Source organism: Fistularia commersonii, chromosome 20 (assembly GCF_037954325.1).
Source record: "Fistularia commersonii isolate RoL2024-O1a breed Wild chromosome 20, RoL_Fcom_v1.0, whole genome shotgun sequence".
NCBI lineage: Eukaryota > Metazoa > Chordata > Actinopteri > Syngnathiformes > Fistulariidae > Fistularia > Fistularia commersonii.
Window position 1 is genome coordinate 1,440,309 of NC_141303.1, and position 18,741 is coordinate 1,459,049.

Genomic DNA, 18,741 nt, shown 5'->3' on the forward strand with positions numbered 1-18,741 from the left:
CTCACAGACCAGGCGGTATCGCACTAAACCGAGGATCGTTCTGTCGTCTGTATTTACACCGTATGTCTCTGTCGTCGCAGACACATCGCGACAATTTCCAGTCGTTGATTCATCACGTCAACCTAAATACCTGGATCCGCCAGCAATTGTCACTAATAAATTGTCGATCGGGCGGAGAGCGTTTCTCCCTCGGAAAGTCAAAATATTTGTATGAAATACTTAAGCGATCCCAGATTCACAAGTGTGATATGGCGAGTGTTAATTGTCATATGTATGTTGTGGAAACTTGTTTCCCTGCACGATGAAATTCCGATGTTGCTGTCTGCAGTGAAGCCGGTTAGGTAGAGAAAAGAAACTGAACAATAAATAATGAGCATATTAACCCAAAGACATGTAAACGGTCGTAACAGGATGTGCAAATTGAAAGGTAAACATTTGTGTTCACAGGATGTGCAAGTTGAGAATGTGCAGATTGACATCTTGAAAGCTGAGTGCAGCTTTGAGTGTCAACACTCACAAATACAAAAGTTATCCATGGATCTATCCCACTGTGCTTTTATCGTGCGTCAATTAAGAATATATCTTACAATAACAACAACAACAACAACAACAGCGGTATGTAAATGAATAGAGAGGCTGTAATGCTGTAATGAGTCGTTTTACCCGGGTTTATTGACGCCACAGTCTAATTAGAAACCTCTGAAAGACGGAGCTGAGACGTTTTTGGGCAGGCGAGTCTTCTCCGTGGAAGCGTTGCTCGGAACCAGCGTGCTTTTTTTTTTTTTTTTGAAGCGCGTTCGAGTCTTCGTCTGTAATGATGTGACACGCTGATACACATTACGAGGGTAAAATACCGCTTTTATTCGAGCTCTCAAAGACAGCCAGTCAACTTGCATCACTGATTGCTATTCTTTCACCCGGTTGTTTACATCGGACGGATTCGGTGTCAAACGGCGTTGCGCGTCTTATGTAGGTACGGATTCACGGTGCTGGCGACCGGCTAACCCCCGACTCCCTCGTATTTCAGGTGAGGAGTATGTTCCAGAGAAGCTACGGGGAGGTAGTAACGCTGTGTCCGGCAGGGGAAGAAGACAGGAGGAGCTTTTTCTCGGACCTGCTGCTGGTCCAAGCAGCTCGACCTCCACCGCGCCTCAGGAACGCAGGTACCCTCCATCGCTCGGCCCCGAGCTGCAACTGGTTCTTGCCCTGAGTCGTGGACAGCGGCACTCTCTGTTCTCCTCTCCCCGCTTTTTTGCCAAAAATTCGTTGCGTGGGAGGATTCTGTTTCAAGCGGAGAGCAGAAATGTGTTGGACCGTCACGCATATGTTTACAAGATCGGTCCAAAGTATATACATATATCGACACAGTAGAGCCTTGGCTGAACAAATCGGCCCGTGAACCGTTTCCTATCAAACTTACATCGTTCATCGTTGTGCTCTACTGTTACAACTCTTTTTTTGTGCTTTTCAAGTCAGTTAGCCCTCATTATAAGATAAACTTTATTGATCCCCATTGGGGAAATTCTTTTGTCACACCAACATAACAGTTTTAATCCTCCCAAAAAAAGTACAATACATTTGAATATAAATAGAGGGACAGAAGATAGCAAGACATCCACGAATGAATAGACAGCAGACAACAACAGCAATAACATCAGGGATAACAACGGACAACATCAAGCAACAGTACGTGGGAAGTTAAAAGTGCTCATGGTGTCAAGAAGTGAAGAATTACCGTCCAACTGAAGAAGGAAAGAATAGCTCCATGTGAAAGCGGTGTTCTTGTCTGAGACGCGGCTAAGTCAACCGTTTTAAATGATCCTTTTTGGAAATGTCTCCAGCAAAGAACGAGACGAATTACTCTGGATTGTTTTCTCGCTCCCAACCAGCCATCCAACCAAAGAAGAGCAAGAACACCAGAAACACAGTGATAATGAAGGTTATCTTAGTTCCTTTTTAGAAGACAGTCATTTGGCAGACGCTTTTCTCCAAAGCGACCTGCAGTGGAGATGCTGGGGATGGAACCCAGGACCTCATACATGCGAAGCATACGCTCCACCACTGAGCTACATGTTCACACATTTTCTGTTTGCCACAAATAAACCCATATCGCACAAAAACTGAACCATTTGACACACTCTTTACATAGGCAACTTCCATTTAAGGGGTAGAATGGCACAATCTGTTTAACTGAGGTTGTAGGCAATTGGCCAGAGATGGTCAGCATCATGAGATGATGATTTTGGCAAAAAAAAAACATTTTTTTTTTTAAATGACCTAGGCGATCATTTTAAGAGGGTGACGATATGATAAGTACACGAAGTTTTCGGGGCTGAAGAAAGGATCAGTGGGATTTTTGTGATTTCAATGGGGGAAAAAAATGGAACATTTCAAGTCAAAGAACAGATTGAATTCTTTAGCTGAATTTCTACTGTATTTTACAGCATTTCTATTCCTCGTGTCCCCACTCGCACCGCTATTCACGTGCCCGTCCACCCTTCAAGCCGCCCCCTGCCAGCTCCACAGTCCCGAGCACTGCCCTGGCCTTCCCCTCTGATATAACGCGAGCCAACCGTCCACCTAGGCTTTCAAATGGAAATGATCCCCGTCGTTCATCCCCGGACTCGTCATCGATGCCAAGCGGGGGTCCCCGGCTCCGCTCGCCAGGCGCTCTTCGGGGCTCTTCGGGGCTCTCGCCTGGTCAACGTGCACGGGTCTGACTTTGAGAAAGGCCAGCGGAAAAAAAACAACAACAAAAAAAAAAAAAAAACGTGGGGAGGAATTGTTATAAGCAGGCCCGGCCGCTGCGGCCCATAATTAGAATCAGGGGTGCTTGAGAGCGAAGAGCCCGGGGTGCTGTGGAGACTTCTTAACGATTTTGGCAGATGTCTTAAGCTACAAATGGTGCCGAGGTAGAGGAGGGGAGGATATTGGCTTGCCTTGCTTCATTGCCTTTCTTCACTCTGTCATTGGGCTCGAGGCTATCTGTTAGTGTATTTCAAAAGGTGTTTGTGAAGGAGCTTAGCCGTATTATTTTTCTTGAGCAGCAAGAGTCTCAGTTTTCTTCCCCGGGTAAGCGTTTTTTTTTTTTTGGTCTGTGTACACAATGCAGCTTTAAAGGAGATTCGGTGTGTGTGTGTGTGTGTGTGTGTGTGTGTGGTGTCTTGTTTCTCATTTCAAACTGTTGCTCTTGCTGTGTGTTGTTTTTTTTTTTTTTTCTTCATTGTTTTCATGGGTTGTTGCAAACCAACAGAGGTTTTTTTTTTTTTTTTTTTGTTGTTTTTTTTTTTCCCCTCCCGCAAAAGTCTCCGTGTTAGATGTGTGGGCCTCGTGCACGGATGCGATCTGCCTTCATTTGTCTAGTTAACCGATGTCTTTGTCCTTTCCGCTGCCCTGCCAGAGAGGTTTGAAGAGGTGCTGCCTGAGGCGGAGGCTCCGGGCCCCAGAGTATTGTCTGCAGAGGAACAGCGCCGCTTGGCAGAACAAGAGGAAAACACACTACGGGAGCTGAGGCTCTTTCTCAGGGATGTGACCAAGCGCCTGGCCACTGATAAACGTTTTAACATTTTTAGCAAACCCGTTGATATCGAGGAGGTAAGGAGACGAAAGCCTCTTCTTCGAGAAGCCACTTGAGATGTTAGAGACCCGTCGTCACTGTATGTGGGTTTGTGCGGCAGGTTTCCGACTACCTCGAGGTAATTCGACAGCCGATGGACCTGTCCACGATTATGACTAAGATTGACACACACAAGTACCTCACGGCCAAGGATTTCCTGGTGGACATCGACCTTATCTGCAGTAATGCTCTGGAATACAATCCCGACAAAGACCCCGGAGGTGAGATCAAGAGGGACATTCGTCCAGTGAACACATTCTCCGGCACGCGGGGTAGAAATGCAGCCAGGCGCTGTATTTCACATGCCGTGGTATTTCACTGCAGTCTTTGTGCAATTATTTCACATTATGCGCAGGGATATTTCACCCTAAACTGGAATGACATTTGGTACAAGAAACCATCATTTTAAGCAAAGCATCATGATTTTCTGAATTTAAACCGTTCATTTTTGTTTGAGTAATTGAATTTATAAAATATCATTTTTATATATATATATATTTGTGTGTGTGTGTGTGTGTGTGCGTGTGTATATAGATATATTTTTATAACATTTGAAACATTGGTAACTATAAATAATAAATATCTTTTTTGGGGGGGAAAAAAATACACCCCAAATGAAATTTAAATGAATTCAGTCTCTTAAGTGAGTCTAAACCTGCAGCCCAACAAGCGCGGAATATAAATAATTGAACTCTTCTCTGTAAGAAATAAAACATAAAAAAATAAAACCAACCCCCACTGTCGGAGTGGTATGACTAGGAATATTAGTGGTTGAGGAACCAGTACTTTTTCAGATCATAATATACCCAGTAAATTAACTTTTTTTTTTTTTTTTCCCCCCTCTTTCTCCCACTGGAACTTTTATGAAAAAGCTGCCAGCCAAAAAACCCCGTATTCAGCAAAACATCATTAGGAGGCTACAAAGCATATGGACCTCCAAAAAAGCCCCGAAAGCAGATCCTGTTCCAGACACTGTCTCGAATATCATTTCAGTCATCAACTAAATATTCATTTATCTTTCCATTGAGAGTATCCACTTCACAGCTTTATTTTGACCTTGCTCACAGTATGGACAGGATCTGTTTCTCACCTGGCGCAGGTTTTTTTTTTGTTTTTTTTTTTGTGCAAAGCGTCCCGCGCTGCATCCAAAGCAGCGAGTGTGTGTCCTGTGATATTCAGACGATCCATAACGCTGCTCCGCCAGACTGCCGAGTCTCAGGAGGAGCGTCTAGAACGACGTTGATACATTTATTTGGCTCCAAATGGGAACAAAAACTTTTCTTTATCGTGACAACAGTTGGGAATAATCTCAGCGAGTCAGTTATCAAGATTTTTCAAAAATTATGTTCTTTTTTTTTTTTTTTTTTTCCCCCCTCTCTCCCCTCATGACTAATTGTTTTGCTTCATTATGCTGATGTCAAATAAATGAAAAGCCGTCCGATTTAAAACTAATGACAGATGACGAGGGCCTCTCGGCATTATAATTACAGAATGTCTTTCTTTAGCTTGGAAATGCAGATGCTCCGAACGAAAATAGCGCTTTCCCCGTGTTGACTCGCGCCGCGGAGATAAGGAACGCTGCATATGCATAAAAATTTAATTGTCTATTGTCTTGCAATATGAGCTTATTTTTACCTCTGCCTCCACCCTGTCTCAGCATCTTTCCCTCAACCGAACGCGGCCTCCCATCGCACATAAGGCGACGTGTGTACACACTAACAATCAAATGGGCCTGCTCATTTGCGTACAAATGAATTTGAATTATTTATACTGTTTAAATGGAGCAATTGCTCGCATGACGGAGAAAATCCCAAGTGCGGATATGGAGATATTTATGTACGCATTTAAAAATAAAAGATTAGCGCGCAAAGATGACAAAAGTTGGAACAGAGGGAACAATAGTTTCTACTGGCATCAAATCCGTAACGGCCGTACCGCGATTTTAATTGAAAGCTACGTACAGTAGGTTTGGTCCAGACTATTCGCTTGATATAACTATTTTAATTCCAGCCTTGCCTGATACTAATGGGAAGCAATTCCCTGCTAGCCCAAATGAATAAATCATATCTCTGTCTTTGCAGGCAAGGGCCTGGTCATTTGTTGAAATGCAGGGTCCACAAATGACGCACTAAAGGGAAAAATGCAATTAAGCAGTTTAATAAAGAAGACAAACGAAGCCTCTTCCCTGTGCACCCGCCATTTGGCCCAGGGAATATGTCCTAGACCCTACACAATTATGCTGCTAGGGAAGTTATACACCGGTTCACAAAGTGCCGTGAAACAATCTCATTATCCTGCGGCGGTGTGTTTGTCCTCGTCCTTCATGCTATCTTTATGCCTCCATGCGCTATCATGATGGCTCACCTGGCTTTTCGTCCTCACCTCCCTTAATAGTCGCTTAATAATGCTAAAAGCGGCCCATTATGCTTTTCTGTCATGCCTATACGCTCATGTTAAACACGGCCCTTTTCGAACGCGTATCCTATGTATGGTTTTACGTGCCAAACAGATTTTCATATGTTTGTTCCTCGCTGGTAACGATCTTCCGAGCGAGGAGGACGCCGGCTGCTCCGGTCGAGATGGTCGGTTTCAGACGGACCTCGTGACGGCTCTCTCGCCAACGTTGCCTCGGACGCCTCTTCAACCGACAGAAGTTTTTGCCCTTATAATGCACTTGCATGTACATTTGCACTTTACTGTCACGGCAAAGGGCACACACACACACACACACACACACCGGGAAAACTGCCTCTATCACAATTAGCCAGCCATCCTCCCAGCTGGCAGATTGTGACCCTTCTGCCACTCTCTGCCTCAACAGTTCTCCCTCCGCCTGCCATAATGAGAGACAGCATGTTTACAGTGGACATGCTTTTGAGCGACTCTCTCTCGTGCGCGGCCCTCCTCTCCGAAACGGGACGCGAACGCCACAAGCTTGCGGCGTGAGATTGCACAAGCTTATTCCACATCGTGTTCATCGCCACGAACCGGCGTAGACGTGCTATTAAGGCGGCGATATCATTTCTCATCAAAGGCAATCTCAATGTGGGAAAACTTAAAAATCCCACTTCTCACAGATACTGTTAAATGGGCGGGGCCGCTCATCCGCTCCCAGCACACACACACACACACACACACACACACACCAGAGAGTGGAGAACATGCAACATTAAAATGCAAAGTGCTGCAGTGCAGCTCAAGCCTTCGTGTCGGGAGAAAAACATAAATGGCGCGTCTCCGGAAAACAATGGAAAACTCCCATTTTGCAGAGGACGTGCCCTGAGAACATACATGCTGGCACGCGTTATCTGTGCAGGAACCATTGTGTTGTGACACGAATGTTGTGCGTCTGTCCTTGGTTCGCAGACAAGGTGATCAGGCACCGAGCCTGCAGCTTGAAAGACACCGCTCACGCCATGTTTGCCGCCGAGCTGGATCCCGAGTTCGACCGCATGTGCGAAGAGATCAAGGAGGCGCGCAGGAAGAGGGGTGAGAAAACGATTTGAACCGGGCCCCAAAAACGCTGTTAATAATTCACCACCAACACATTTTATACAACCTATTCATTTCAGCTTTGTTTGATACTGTTGTTTCTTCAGGGATCTAATAAAAAACAATCACATAGCCCATTACTGAAATGCACGATTGCCTAAAATTTGGATGAAAAATCACTTGATCATTCATCTATTCTTCTTTTAGGAGGGAGGAGAAAATGATTTTAACCGGGCTCAAAAATGTTTTTAATTATTCACTAAGAACAGATTTTTTACAACCTATACATTTTCAGCTTTGTTTGATACTGTCGTTTTTTTCAGGGATCTAATAAAAACATCACATGTCCACAATTTTTCTAAATTTTGTGTGAAAACTCACTCGCTCATTCCTTCATTTTTCTTTTTGGAGGGGGAAAAAAAAGCTTCCATTTTTTTTTTTTTTTTTTTTTTTCTTTCTCCATTCCAAAGAATAGAAACCCGATTCGCGCTCAGTTTGTGGCGTGCGTGCCGTAGAATGGAGCGATTTCTGAAGCTCCGGTGTTTCAGACAGCACTTTGTCGGCCCGGTGCTCGGCATCACGCTCGCCAGCCCGAAGCAGTTGTCTGAGTAGATTAAGGGTAAATCTAAATTAGGGTTATGCACATTAAAAGCGGCACATAGATAGGTCTAATTTCCAGTCTCCATCAGAGGCGGTCGCCATTTTCCTGCCCAGAGCCCACTTTTAATGAACCGAAAGCACTCGCACCCATCTGTGTGTTTGCGTTGTCTCCAAATGAGGTGTGCTAAGGTCCGTGTCCGTGCGTTCCCGTCTCATAAACGGATGCCTATCTCCAATTTAAAAAGTGCATTATCAAGCGTGTACAACCGTCACGTGTGGAAGGCATCGTCTTGTACAAGACTATTTTGGTTCCACGCCGGTTAAGGAGAATTAAATCCCGGCCCTCGCTCGGAATTGAGAAACCACATTTTCGCGTCCTTGACGTCGGACTAGAATCAGATTCCGGGTCTGGAAGCAGGAACGTCGGCACGTTTCCCCACACAGGGGTTTTGGCGGCAGCGGAGACGTGGGCTGGGATGGCGAGATCAAAACACGACCGTGTCAGAGATGACCTTTTCCATTATGCTCGCGCGACCTCGGAGAGCTCCGGTCGAGCCTCGGCGCGGTCGGAGGTAATCTGCTTTCAGCTCCGTCACGTCGCGCTCGGCTCGGCCGAAGGCAGGATAAATATATTTACAGCGCGTTTACACCCAATGCATCGCAGCACTTCCCGTCTCAAATAGGATCAGTGTTTCGGTAGCTCTCAAAACAGTTTTTCTAATTTAGCGCAGATCTGATATTTTGCCGTGTCTTGCGCTTTGCTTTTAAGTATAAAAACTGGAGGTTTTCAGTAATTGCAAGTGCAACCTGCACAGTAATAATCCTGCATCCAGCAGAGTGCGGCACATGTAAGGAGCAACATTAAAAAGTGGCAGCGAATGTGACAGAAGGCATATATTTCCTCTCCTGGAGGAAATATGTGCATTTATTTTTTCATGTCCTTTTGAAAAGTTTTTCCAGCAAGAAAATGGTTTCGTTTTTTTTTTTTTTTTTTTTTTTCCCGAACACAAAAATCTCATTTTCGCAGAGCTCTTAGGCGCACCTGGCTGTCAAAGGGAATGTAAGGTGACACTTCATTTGTGTTAAGCTCCAAACGCACCGCTTCTCCATTAAGAGACGACCGCATTGTCTAATTATCTTTCTCTCTGAGCCCAGATTACGAATTGTTCGACTCATTTGGCGGGATTGGGGACGGCCCGAAAGCCTGGAGCGCAAATTCGCTCCGCGGACGACGCGCGGTCGATCATTTCAACGAAGCCCACTACATAGCTCAATGATACACTTAAGGTCTTAAGTATTGGTTTTAAGGAAGCTGTCAAATATTAAAGCACAAAGGCATGTAATCGTATGCAAATATTCCTGTTGCTGTGCTCGCCCACTCGGGAATAAGCTAATTAACACACTGTGTTACAGTGAACACTGGGCTCCCACTTAGCCATGTAAAACTCTGTGTACTCATACCAGAGACGAAATGGATATATTTAATAATTAATGCATCTCTGAAGTCGCTTCAAAAAGTAGTGCAAATATGTAATATGTTGACTTTCGTGACCCAACCCTCGATTCATCCACCAGACGAGGCTTTCACAAGTGGAACCGTTTTGTTCTCGCCTGTCCTTCAGTTTGTTTTTGGCCGGCAATTTCAGACTTCTCTTGAAACACTATCTGCAGACACAAAGTCTTCGCTCCAGACTGCAGACAGACTTGAGCCGCAAAGGCCTCCGACTCTTCTGTGTCAAGCCGGAGCCACTTTTTTTTTTCTTTTTTTTTTTTCCACAAAGTTCTTCTGTTGCGTTTGATTTCCTCTTTTAGAAACCGAAAGGAGTTGATGCTAAATGAATTTTGCAAGAGCAGATGTCAACGGCACAAGTGGAGGAATACAGCGCAGTAAATATTTCATCCTCTAGTCAAGGTCTTGCTATGAAGCCATCAATTAGCCTGGCCCTGCATGGTGTCCAACTCCAATGTTAAAAACCGCTGTGTAATCTCCCCCTTGGCAAGATGAAGGGAGCCACGGATACATTTGTGTCGGGGGGGGGGGATCTCAAACATCATTTAATTTTTATTATATTTTTTTTTTTTTGACTTAAAAACATCTCATCAACCTCAAGGACTTGAGTGCCTTTACTCGTGACCTCTTGTTTTTTTTTTTCTTTTGTTCTTATCAGACAGTCGCTGCACTAAACTTATAGAGAATAAAGAGATAAGAACACTCGTGTGTGTGTGTGTGTGTGATGCTTATTGCTCCTCGCGAGGAGGAGCTGACATTTAGGGACGTCCTCGGTCGTCGCTGCGAGCCACATTCTTTTATTAAATGAAATAACATTAAGCCCGTCAGCTAACATTCATATATTGGCAGGCAAAGTGACCCGTCGTGCCTGTCTTTTTTTTTTTTTTTTGAAATAAAATCAACATTCACTACTTTCTGTCAATTGTTCTATAGTTTGAAAGTAATCCTCTGTGGGAATTGCAGACAGCCAGATGCCGGCGGAGGTGACGGCAGCACAAAGTTCCTTGGTAACCGGGAGGCACCAGGCAGCGGGAGAGGAGCCGGCCAAGAGCAGCACTCAGGGCGAGGCCACTGACAAACAGTGCACCACCACAAGTGAGTACAATACGCTATACGTTTCATAGCTGGACTCTTGTTGCCATGGCGACCGGAAACATCGGCGAAAGTTGTCCGGCGACAAATTTGACGCGGATTCCTTGTTGCGGTTTATGCAAATTCCGCCGAAACGTAGCGATACAGTCCCATACCTGTATATTTAAAAATTTATCGTGAAGCGAAGCCTCTTTGGAAATGCCTGGTTAATAAGAAATAAGGCATTGAAGGTTGCCGTTATATCTTATTATTTACAGGAGAGATGTTTGCTTTGTGTTGAACCGTGCTTCTGCAGGCTCTGCTATTAATCTGAAGGTTGAAAAGGTTGTACGCGCCGAAAAATTAGTATTCTAACTGAATACATACAAACATTGTAGGTTGCAATTATTGTTACGACGGAAAACATCTGTTTTGCAAAAATGTCTCTTTGCAAGCAGAACAAAACAATGAAAAGCAAGCAGGAGCTACGATAAGTACGATTTCCAATGCCGCTCCGAAACGATTGGCTGGTGGAAAAATTTGAAAATGATTGTGGTCACCGCTTAATAATCTCACACACACACACGTAAATGTGTCCGCATATTTCTTTGGGGAAAAAAAAAAAGAGAAATTGATGCAGATCCAACGTTTTTAAAAAAAATCACTTATTCTCAGTATTTCACCTTGACATTTACTCAAACACAGACTTTGACATTATCTCTTCCTCCTGTTTTTTTTTTTTGTTTTTTTTTCCCCGTCCGACACGAGCAAACAGCTGTGTTGTATTACAGTAACATAACCGATGCGATGACACACACCTGCCCGTTCATACTTTCTGTACAAACACACACACACACACACTGAAACACCCCTCTCAGCGGTGGAGAAGCAACACAGTGAGAAGCCTCATTAGCGGAGCTGCTCAATCCTAACCACTCTGTACATGACCACGCCACAGAGCAATTACATGCCCACCTGTGGCAAATAACAGGTGCCTCAGGGTGAAAGGAGGGCCAGGTATGGGCAGGGGGGCAGACTAATGAGGAGGTTACCTGAACGAATTGGACGTAAGCGGATTTCGCGCGTGATCTTGAGAAACGCCCGAACCGCGTCCGCCCGGTCGTTGCCGCAATAAACGCCCGACGCGAGGTGTCAAAAACCGAAGCCTGAGATAGTTGAGAACAAAATGAACATTAAAGATACAATATCAGATATCTATGGCAGGATACGTATGGAAACACTGGATGTGAAAGCAAAGTGGGAACTGGAATCTAATGCCGTGATTGCTGATGGAGAATGGGAGAGTTCTTGGTGGCCCTGGCAAAAATGTTTAAGCAGCCCAACATGGAGGGAGTTCAGCTAAGAATAAGGTATTTTAAAACTCCCTTGATAATAGCTTCTTATGATTATAACTGTTCTCCCCTGTGTTGGAGGGGCTGTGGCATAACGGGGGGCTTTTCCCACATTTTTTGAGACTGCCCTAAACTGAAGAAATTCTGGGAAGAGGTACAGAAACAAATAAGTGAGATTTTAAAATTAAACAGACCAATTGATCCACAGCAATTTATTATGGGTACGGCATCAACAAGCGATTTAAGGAAAAAACAGTTTTTTTTTGCTTAGAGTTCTTTTATTAATTGCACATAAAATGATCCCAGTAAACTGGCTCAAACCCCAAAAACCCACCCTGGACCAGCGGCGTCAGAGGCTTCAGGATGGAAACTGCATGGAACGCATAACAGCAAACTTACCACTTCAGACAGACCTATATCTTGACAAATGGGCACCCATTAAAAAATATTTGGAGAGTTGAAGATATTATCTCTATTTGACCGAGTTAGATGTTTTTTTTTTTTTTGTTTTAATTTTATTTTTCGCTTGCTAGTGAGGAAATAAGTGACCTATAAAGAATATTGTATAATGTGTATCTTGTTATGAGGTTTTGTAAGAATGTGTGTGACTCTGTTAAGGAACCCGGTCTGATAAATGTTCAAAAAAAAAAAAAAAAACAAAGCCTGCGAGGGGGGGGGGGCGGCGGCGGCGGCAAGATGCACCGTCGACGAATTGCACGCGACTCAAACGGCGATTGCAGTTGCGTCTCCTCGACGGGGAAAAGAGGAGGCGCCGTTAGAAGTTTCTTGATAGTAAACTTGTTGCCGTTGGGTTGGAGCCACGCCGGCTTGTAGTTCCTCTGTCCGGCACATGGGGGTGCTTGGCTCTCGTGAGAACGCCCCCGTCACAACCCCTACGGGCCGGGCCAACCCGCCTTCTCTCCAAACCGGAGTTCCCTCTCAAGAGATGAGGGTCTGCGTCGGCCGCCGTTAATTCTGCTAATTCTGTCGTCCCCATTCATCTTGAACTTGTTGCTGGGGAAGAAGCTAATGCATCGGGAGAGGGTAATTTACACCTAATTGTATGGTTTTTAGCCCCTGATGGTAAAATCTGCCGCGCACTTCGAGGTCTTTAATGGCACGCCTTAAATTCAGGTTTGAACCCGAGTTTGAGAGATGTATCCTGTAAAGGATGGAAATTTGGAAAATATCCCTCACCTCGTCTAATGCTGGGAAAAAAAAAAAAAAAAAAAAAAGCCAGTCACTTATTTCAGCCAGAAAAGGCCCTTCTCAAGGCTGATGTTTTGACTCGCCGAGGCAGGAAAAGCAAAGACGGATTTAATTATGTTAATAATGACCGCATTCACGCCTGGCGAGGAAGGCCTCCGATGCAGAGTTCACGCTCGACGACTCGGGCTTACCTGCATCGACGAAATAAATTTAGTTGATTATCGTGCCTCCCCTCCCGTGGAGAGTTTAGGCATCTGCCATGAAAAGAGCACGTGGCCGTTTTTTTTAAAACGTTTTTAACTTTGCTGTCAAATGGAAACCGAACTGAACAAATCCATAACTGACCACTGTGTTGTTTTATGTCTCGCATGGTTCTGCGTCTCCTCACCCGAGTAAGTCGTGTCTTCGAATATCAACCGTAGCTAGATTTCTCTAACTGACAAAGAAAGAAAGAAAGAAAGAACCCCAGTAAGTCGCTGATTGTTTTGGAGAAAACCTCTCCCCTCGCCTTCTCGGGGCAAAACAACCAGTTGGCGTTAATGTGTCACTTGAGTTGCAGTGCCTTCCTACAATTCCAAATGCCAGGTTCAGGACCGCCAGTTTAGAGGCTCCCGGGAAAGTCATGATTAGGCGCCACCAGGGGCCTCATTAATTAGCCTAACTCAGGTGATTAATTTGTGTCACTGGCAGCCAGTTCTCACCTTGAGCATCCCAGCAAGGCAGCTATTAGGCTAAGTGATCGGAGTCGGTCCCGTCTTGAGATTTTCCCTCCGCCGTGTAACTGACGGAAGGGACGCCATTTGATGAAATTGCACTCAACGCAGCCAGGTGATTTCAGGGGATGTTGACTTCCCCTCCCTTCTTCCGTAAGATCGGGACACTCGAAGGTTAACGTTATCCTCCATCGCTACCTGCAGCTGTCCGCGGCTGCTTTGGGTATCTGGAGCTCTACGGGGATCGGGTCTACTCGCCGAGAGCCGAGAGCCGAGAGCCGAGAGGGGCGTGTGACATTGGGATACGACGGCGAGGGGCTCCGCCGTGGAGATGCGCCACTTTAACCGGGGTTGAACGTCGCGCACGATGCCTTTTGAAGGGTAAGGATATGTCGGCGTCGGGCGACAGTCGCTCGCCGAGGTGTAAACGGCTCGGGCGGCGGCCGCCGCCGCCGGGTCGACCCGAGACGGCGAGATGAGAGACCTTGTTGTTGTGCGTTCACCGGGGATGGAGAAAGAGGGATGCGGCGTTCCCTGTCTTTTCAAGCTCTCACAAAGGGGGGTGGAAGGGGCTGAAAACCCAAGGGCCATTAGCCCGGCCCCGGCCCCGGGTTCATCTGCGGTGCAACGCCACATGGATCCGGTTCACATGGAGTGCCTTCCTTTCATTCATAATTTAGTCCCTTCGGTTTCCCGGTCGAGCCGTGACGTCTTGCTTTCTCGCATCGCCTGGCTTTTTTTGTGATAGCCGGGACGCAATCGACCGCTTGAGCGTGTATTAATGTCCGATTAATCTGGCGTCACCGTCCTTAGACTAATTTGCCGTGCTTCTTCTCGGTCTGTTATTCACTCGGGCCGAATGAGACCGGCCTCATTCAACTGTTGAACTGTTTGCGAAAGAAAAGAATAATGATGTAGGCGCTGCATAATGTGTCCTCTGCATCACTCAATAGGATGCCCAAGGCAAAAACCACCAGGCTGCAGTCATGTAGATGGAACACTGCTGCGTCTTGCCTCTCCCCTGCCTGTATCTAACAACACATTAAACAGATAGCTCCTCTCCCTCTCGCCAATGTCAATCCATTGGAAGGCCTTGATGGGATATAATAAACACCCCCTCCCTTCTCCCTTCTCCCCCCATCGCTTCTTTTTTACCTCGGGCTCAAGTAGTCACTGCACAAATGGGTGGCCTGGATTTGATTTTTTTTTTTTTTTTTTTTGTGCTCAGGACAAAAGGACAATAGGCAGACTGCCCGTGACGTTCTGTTACGTCTCTATGCATAAAGAAATAGGTTATTAAAAGGACACTTTTGTGTAAAACAACAAAAAAAAAGAACGACACAAAGCACCGTTGGACACTGTTAACTTGACTTTTCGATGTATCTTGTTTCTGTTTACAAGGACATAAGGCTTCCTCTGATTATCGAGGAAGTCGCCTTGGTTTTGCAGATAGAATTTCCGAGCTTCTTTATACAAGGAGACATTGGACGTTGCGGCGAGACGAAGGTAAACCGACGGATTGATGCGGTTGGTCACGTCTCTCCGAACAATCCGCGAAAAACCTTGAAATCGCTCAAAATTCAAGAGGATTTAATTTCCTTATTTGCATTCTCCGTAATAACTACCGCGTCCACTTATTTGTGTGAAATGTTCCAATTTTCCGCCGTTGTCGTCGCACGTCCGCTCTCCCCGGCGACGCGCCGAAAGCACCATGTCCGCTTTTTTGAACTGATAAGACCGGCTTCGGCCACTTGCACCGCGGTCAAAGATTACAAGACTAGAAATCTGTGTCAACAGATTTTCAATTTTTTTTTTTTTCCCTCCCTTTTGCCCTTGACAGTTTTGCCCGCGAGCGAACTTTCCGCGGCTCCATCGTTCCGTCTCTTGAAATAGCTCCGCGGATACGTGAACCCTCTCTTTTCAGACCGAAGAAGGTGAGGATAATTAATGTTACTCGGTGAGCGGGTACTTTTGCACCGTTAGCCGATCATAATAAAGAAGAGGACGCCGACTTTGCGAAATGTGCCGGACCTGTGCAGCCCCTCAGATGCCAGACTATAAAGATAATATAGCTGTGAATTCACCTCCGTTCCTATGTTTGCACACTTGCTGGCAACCCCCTCGCTGTGGAAAGACTGGCGATACGGCCTTCACATTGCGGAACTTGCCGGTTGAAGTATGTCCGGTGTCTGATCTAGCTCGCTCTGACATTTGCTTTAAGGCATAGCTCCAGCTGGCTCGAGCCCTCGGCCAAGTTTGCAGCGCATGTGTGAAGGAGGCTCTTATGTGCGCGGCATCGGGCCGGGTTAGACTTACCGAGCCGGTCTCTAGACGCCGGAGTCGACGGACACACATCCCCTGTGCTTTCCTCGCCGGGAACCCCGTGTGGAAACGGTTTTGCGGCATGGACACAAGGCGGGCGTTGTTGCCGCGTATGGCAATTACATAGAATTACACAGAGCCGTCGCTTTACGTTGCTCTCGTCGCGGGCTTTCAATGTCATAAAAGCCCCCGCGGAGGGACCGGCCAGACGTCCGTTATGTATTATGGATGAGAAAAGGCGCAGAGCTTCCGCTCCGGCTCTCGTGTGACATTAAGGCTTGTAACTTTGTTACTGCCGGTTCTCACCGGCAGGTGAAGTCGCCACGTTGAATTGGAATTCTCCAGACGATCGGCCGGTCCTAAGAGCTCTCTTCTGTATTTGTTTATTTATGTTTTGCCATTTTACACGTCACGCTGTTAGCGGTTGAGGAAAACCGTCCCGTATCGGAAAGATAACCCCGCCTTGTTCTCATTTGGGAAACCAAATTCCACGTCATTTTCTTTCCTACGCTAAAAACAATACATAAATACATTGATAAATAAATAAACCATTTCCACCTCATCATTTGTTGCACGGTTCAATTTAGAGATGATTTATCACAAGCACTAGCTATTAGCTGAAAAAGATAACCGATAACATTCTCGGCGAACGCGATATTTCTGACGTCCGCTATAATTAGAACACGACATCGGTCACCAGCAGGCGGCGATGAAGCGGCGATGTCGGTTATTATTTATCAACCGACGAAATCCTGTCCAAAAGCAATCTCGAGTTACACTCTGTATGACACCTTGCAGCATTCACTAATAAAATCTATGTAAAGCCCTTGGGGAGTTAAGTGCTGAGCATAAGCTGCCATTTTGTGGGCACAGATGCCTCTTGGATCATTGTGGCGCCAAGCGTGAAATGAATGTAGAATCATCCACGATGCCTCTTGCTTCCATTCATTGTTTAAGGGTGCAGATGAGCTGACATCAGTATCTCTGAATATTCATTCTTACTCCGTGCGCCTTTTTCACTCGAGCCGTCTTCGCCGCCGCAAAGTTGTTCCCCCCGTGTTGGTACACAATCGAGGGGTTCGCACGGCGAGCTCCATGGCGTGCTTTTAATGTCCGTTCTTTATTACCGCGTGAGCGAGATAACTATATATTACTATAAATGGCTTACATTTCTGCTTAAAAGAAACGAGCACGGGGAGTTCGGCCCCGGAAGATCGAGCGTCGCCGCTGGTGGCTTCTGTGCACGCCCGATAACCACAAGCCGCGCTTCCCGAGAACGTCGGAAAGGTGATGTATCTCAAAGGCAGCGAGTGGGTGAGGCGGAAATTGTTACCAAGGTAATTCTCAGTCAATTCTCATCTGTGGATTATCCGTCCTCCTGAGCAAAGCCGGGTGTGAAACGCCAGCATATGCCAGAGCCGGATTCATATGAAAATCAAGAATTTCACCATCGTGTCCCCGCCGCCTGTTTTTCTGTTGAAACGCACCGAGATACGGAATCTGAAAAAGTAACTGTCCCCGGTTTGAGGCCCACGACTGAGATATTTACAGCCTGACGTATAAATCGGTGCGTTGACCTATTCGTGCGCAACGATGTAAAAGATATCAAACGGGTTGAATGAAATATTTAGACGGCGAGTCAAGTATTTATTGTTTTCAAGCCGTCCGTGGCTCTGTTTTTCTAGAATGGATGCGTGCGCGGTATTGTGCGCAGGCGTCCGAGACTAATTTACAGGACACAATACGGAGTGCATTGTCGGAACGGGAGCGGCCAAAGAGGAACCGAGGCGATCAATGCGCCGCGCGCAGTTTTACAATGAAATAAGATTTAATTGTACCTGTTTTAAACTCTGTAAAAATAGAAAATCAATGTGCGGCAGTTCCTCTTGAACCCGGTTTACTGGAGGGAAACCGGCTTCTGTCCTCAGACTATTTTCAATGCCTCCACCGCCAAACCAACTTCCCAACAGTCGGCGGTCGACAGGTTTGGGGTTTTCAAAGAGGATTGACTCGCCAGCCTTTGTAATTAGATGGGAGCTGCCGGTGTGTTTTCAATGATAAATCTTTTTTATCACCTTTTTGTGTGTTTGTGTGTGTGTGCGAGCGCGCACGTGTGTGTGTGTGTGTGTGTGTGTCTCCCACAGTAAAATGGCAACGCAGCATTCTGGCTGCACAACAGGCAGAAAATAATACGAGGCCCCTGGGATTTCACGCTCCTGGTTTTAACCATACTGCAGTCGATTAGTCAATGTTGGTAAAAATCAGAAGCTAGTAAACGAAGCCGCCTAATGGGGCCTAGTTCTAGTAAGTTGTAATTGACTGGAACAATTGCACAAACATGATGGATTAGGGGCTGATTAGTTGGAATGACTTACGGATTTGTCGGCGAGATCCGAATGATCCTTGTTCTCGACTAAACCCAGACTTGAAAATGAGAGCGAGCGGAGTGTGAGCCTGCCTGGGTCCCGAGCAGAACCACCTTTTTTTTAATCAGACGCCTCGTAGATGTTTTGCTGTTGAAAGCTTCCAACTAAGAAGGATGAGCTTCTACCCCGAAAATAAAAATTTCACCCCGCCTGGTCATCCCCGTGCCAGGTTTGGTTTCTCAAACTTGGTTTATACGTCAACGCCGTTTTAAAGCTGAACCCACTCCGAAGACACAGTGTGTGTGTGTGTGTGTGTGTGTGTGTGTGTGTGTGGTGCCATGGATGTATTAGGACACTGAGTCAAAACACATAATAAAAATGCAGCTTTAGAAGTGGAACACATCAAGTCAGGAGGACAAACCCAACAAAGTAATGACCCATTAAAGGCATGAATTCACCGGCCTGAGTGGAAGTTCTGCGGCTTTGTGTT

At 45.9% G+C, this 18,741-nt stretch overlaps 1 protein-coding gene across 1 annotated transcript in view; it reads left to right on the forward strand.

Moving 5' to 3' along the window:
- The window catches only part of atad2b (ATPase family AAA domain containing 2B), an 82,013-nt gene that overhangs the window by 23,417 nt on the left and 39,855 nt on the right, over positions 1-18,741 (forward strand). The window contains exons 20-24 of the mRNA XM_086166944.1: positions 1,028-1,163; positions 3,401-3,594; positions 3,678-3,837; positions 6,983-7,105; positions 10,182-10,313. Coding sequence (XP_086023070.1) covers positions 1,028-1,163; positions 3,401-3,594; positions 3,678-3,837; positions 6,983-7,105; positions 10,182-10,313 — 745 coding nt within the window. The remainder of the gene's footprint in view (positions 1-1,027; positions 1,164-3,400; positions 3,595-3,677; positions 3,838-6,982; positions 7,106-10,181; positions 10,314-18,741) is intronic.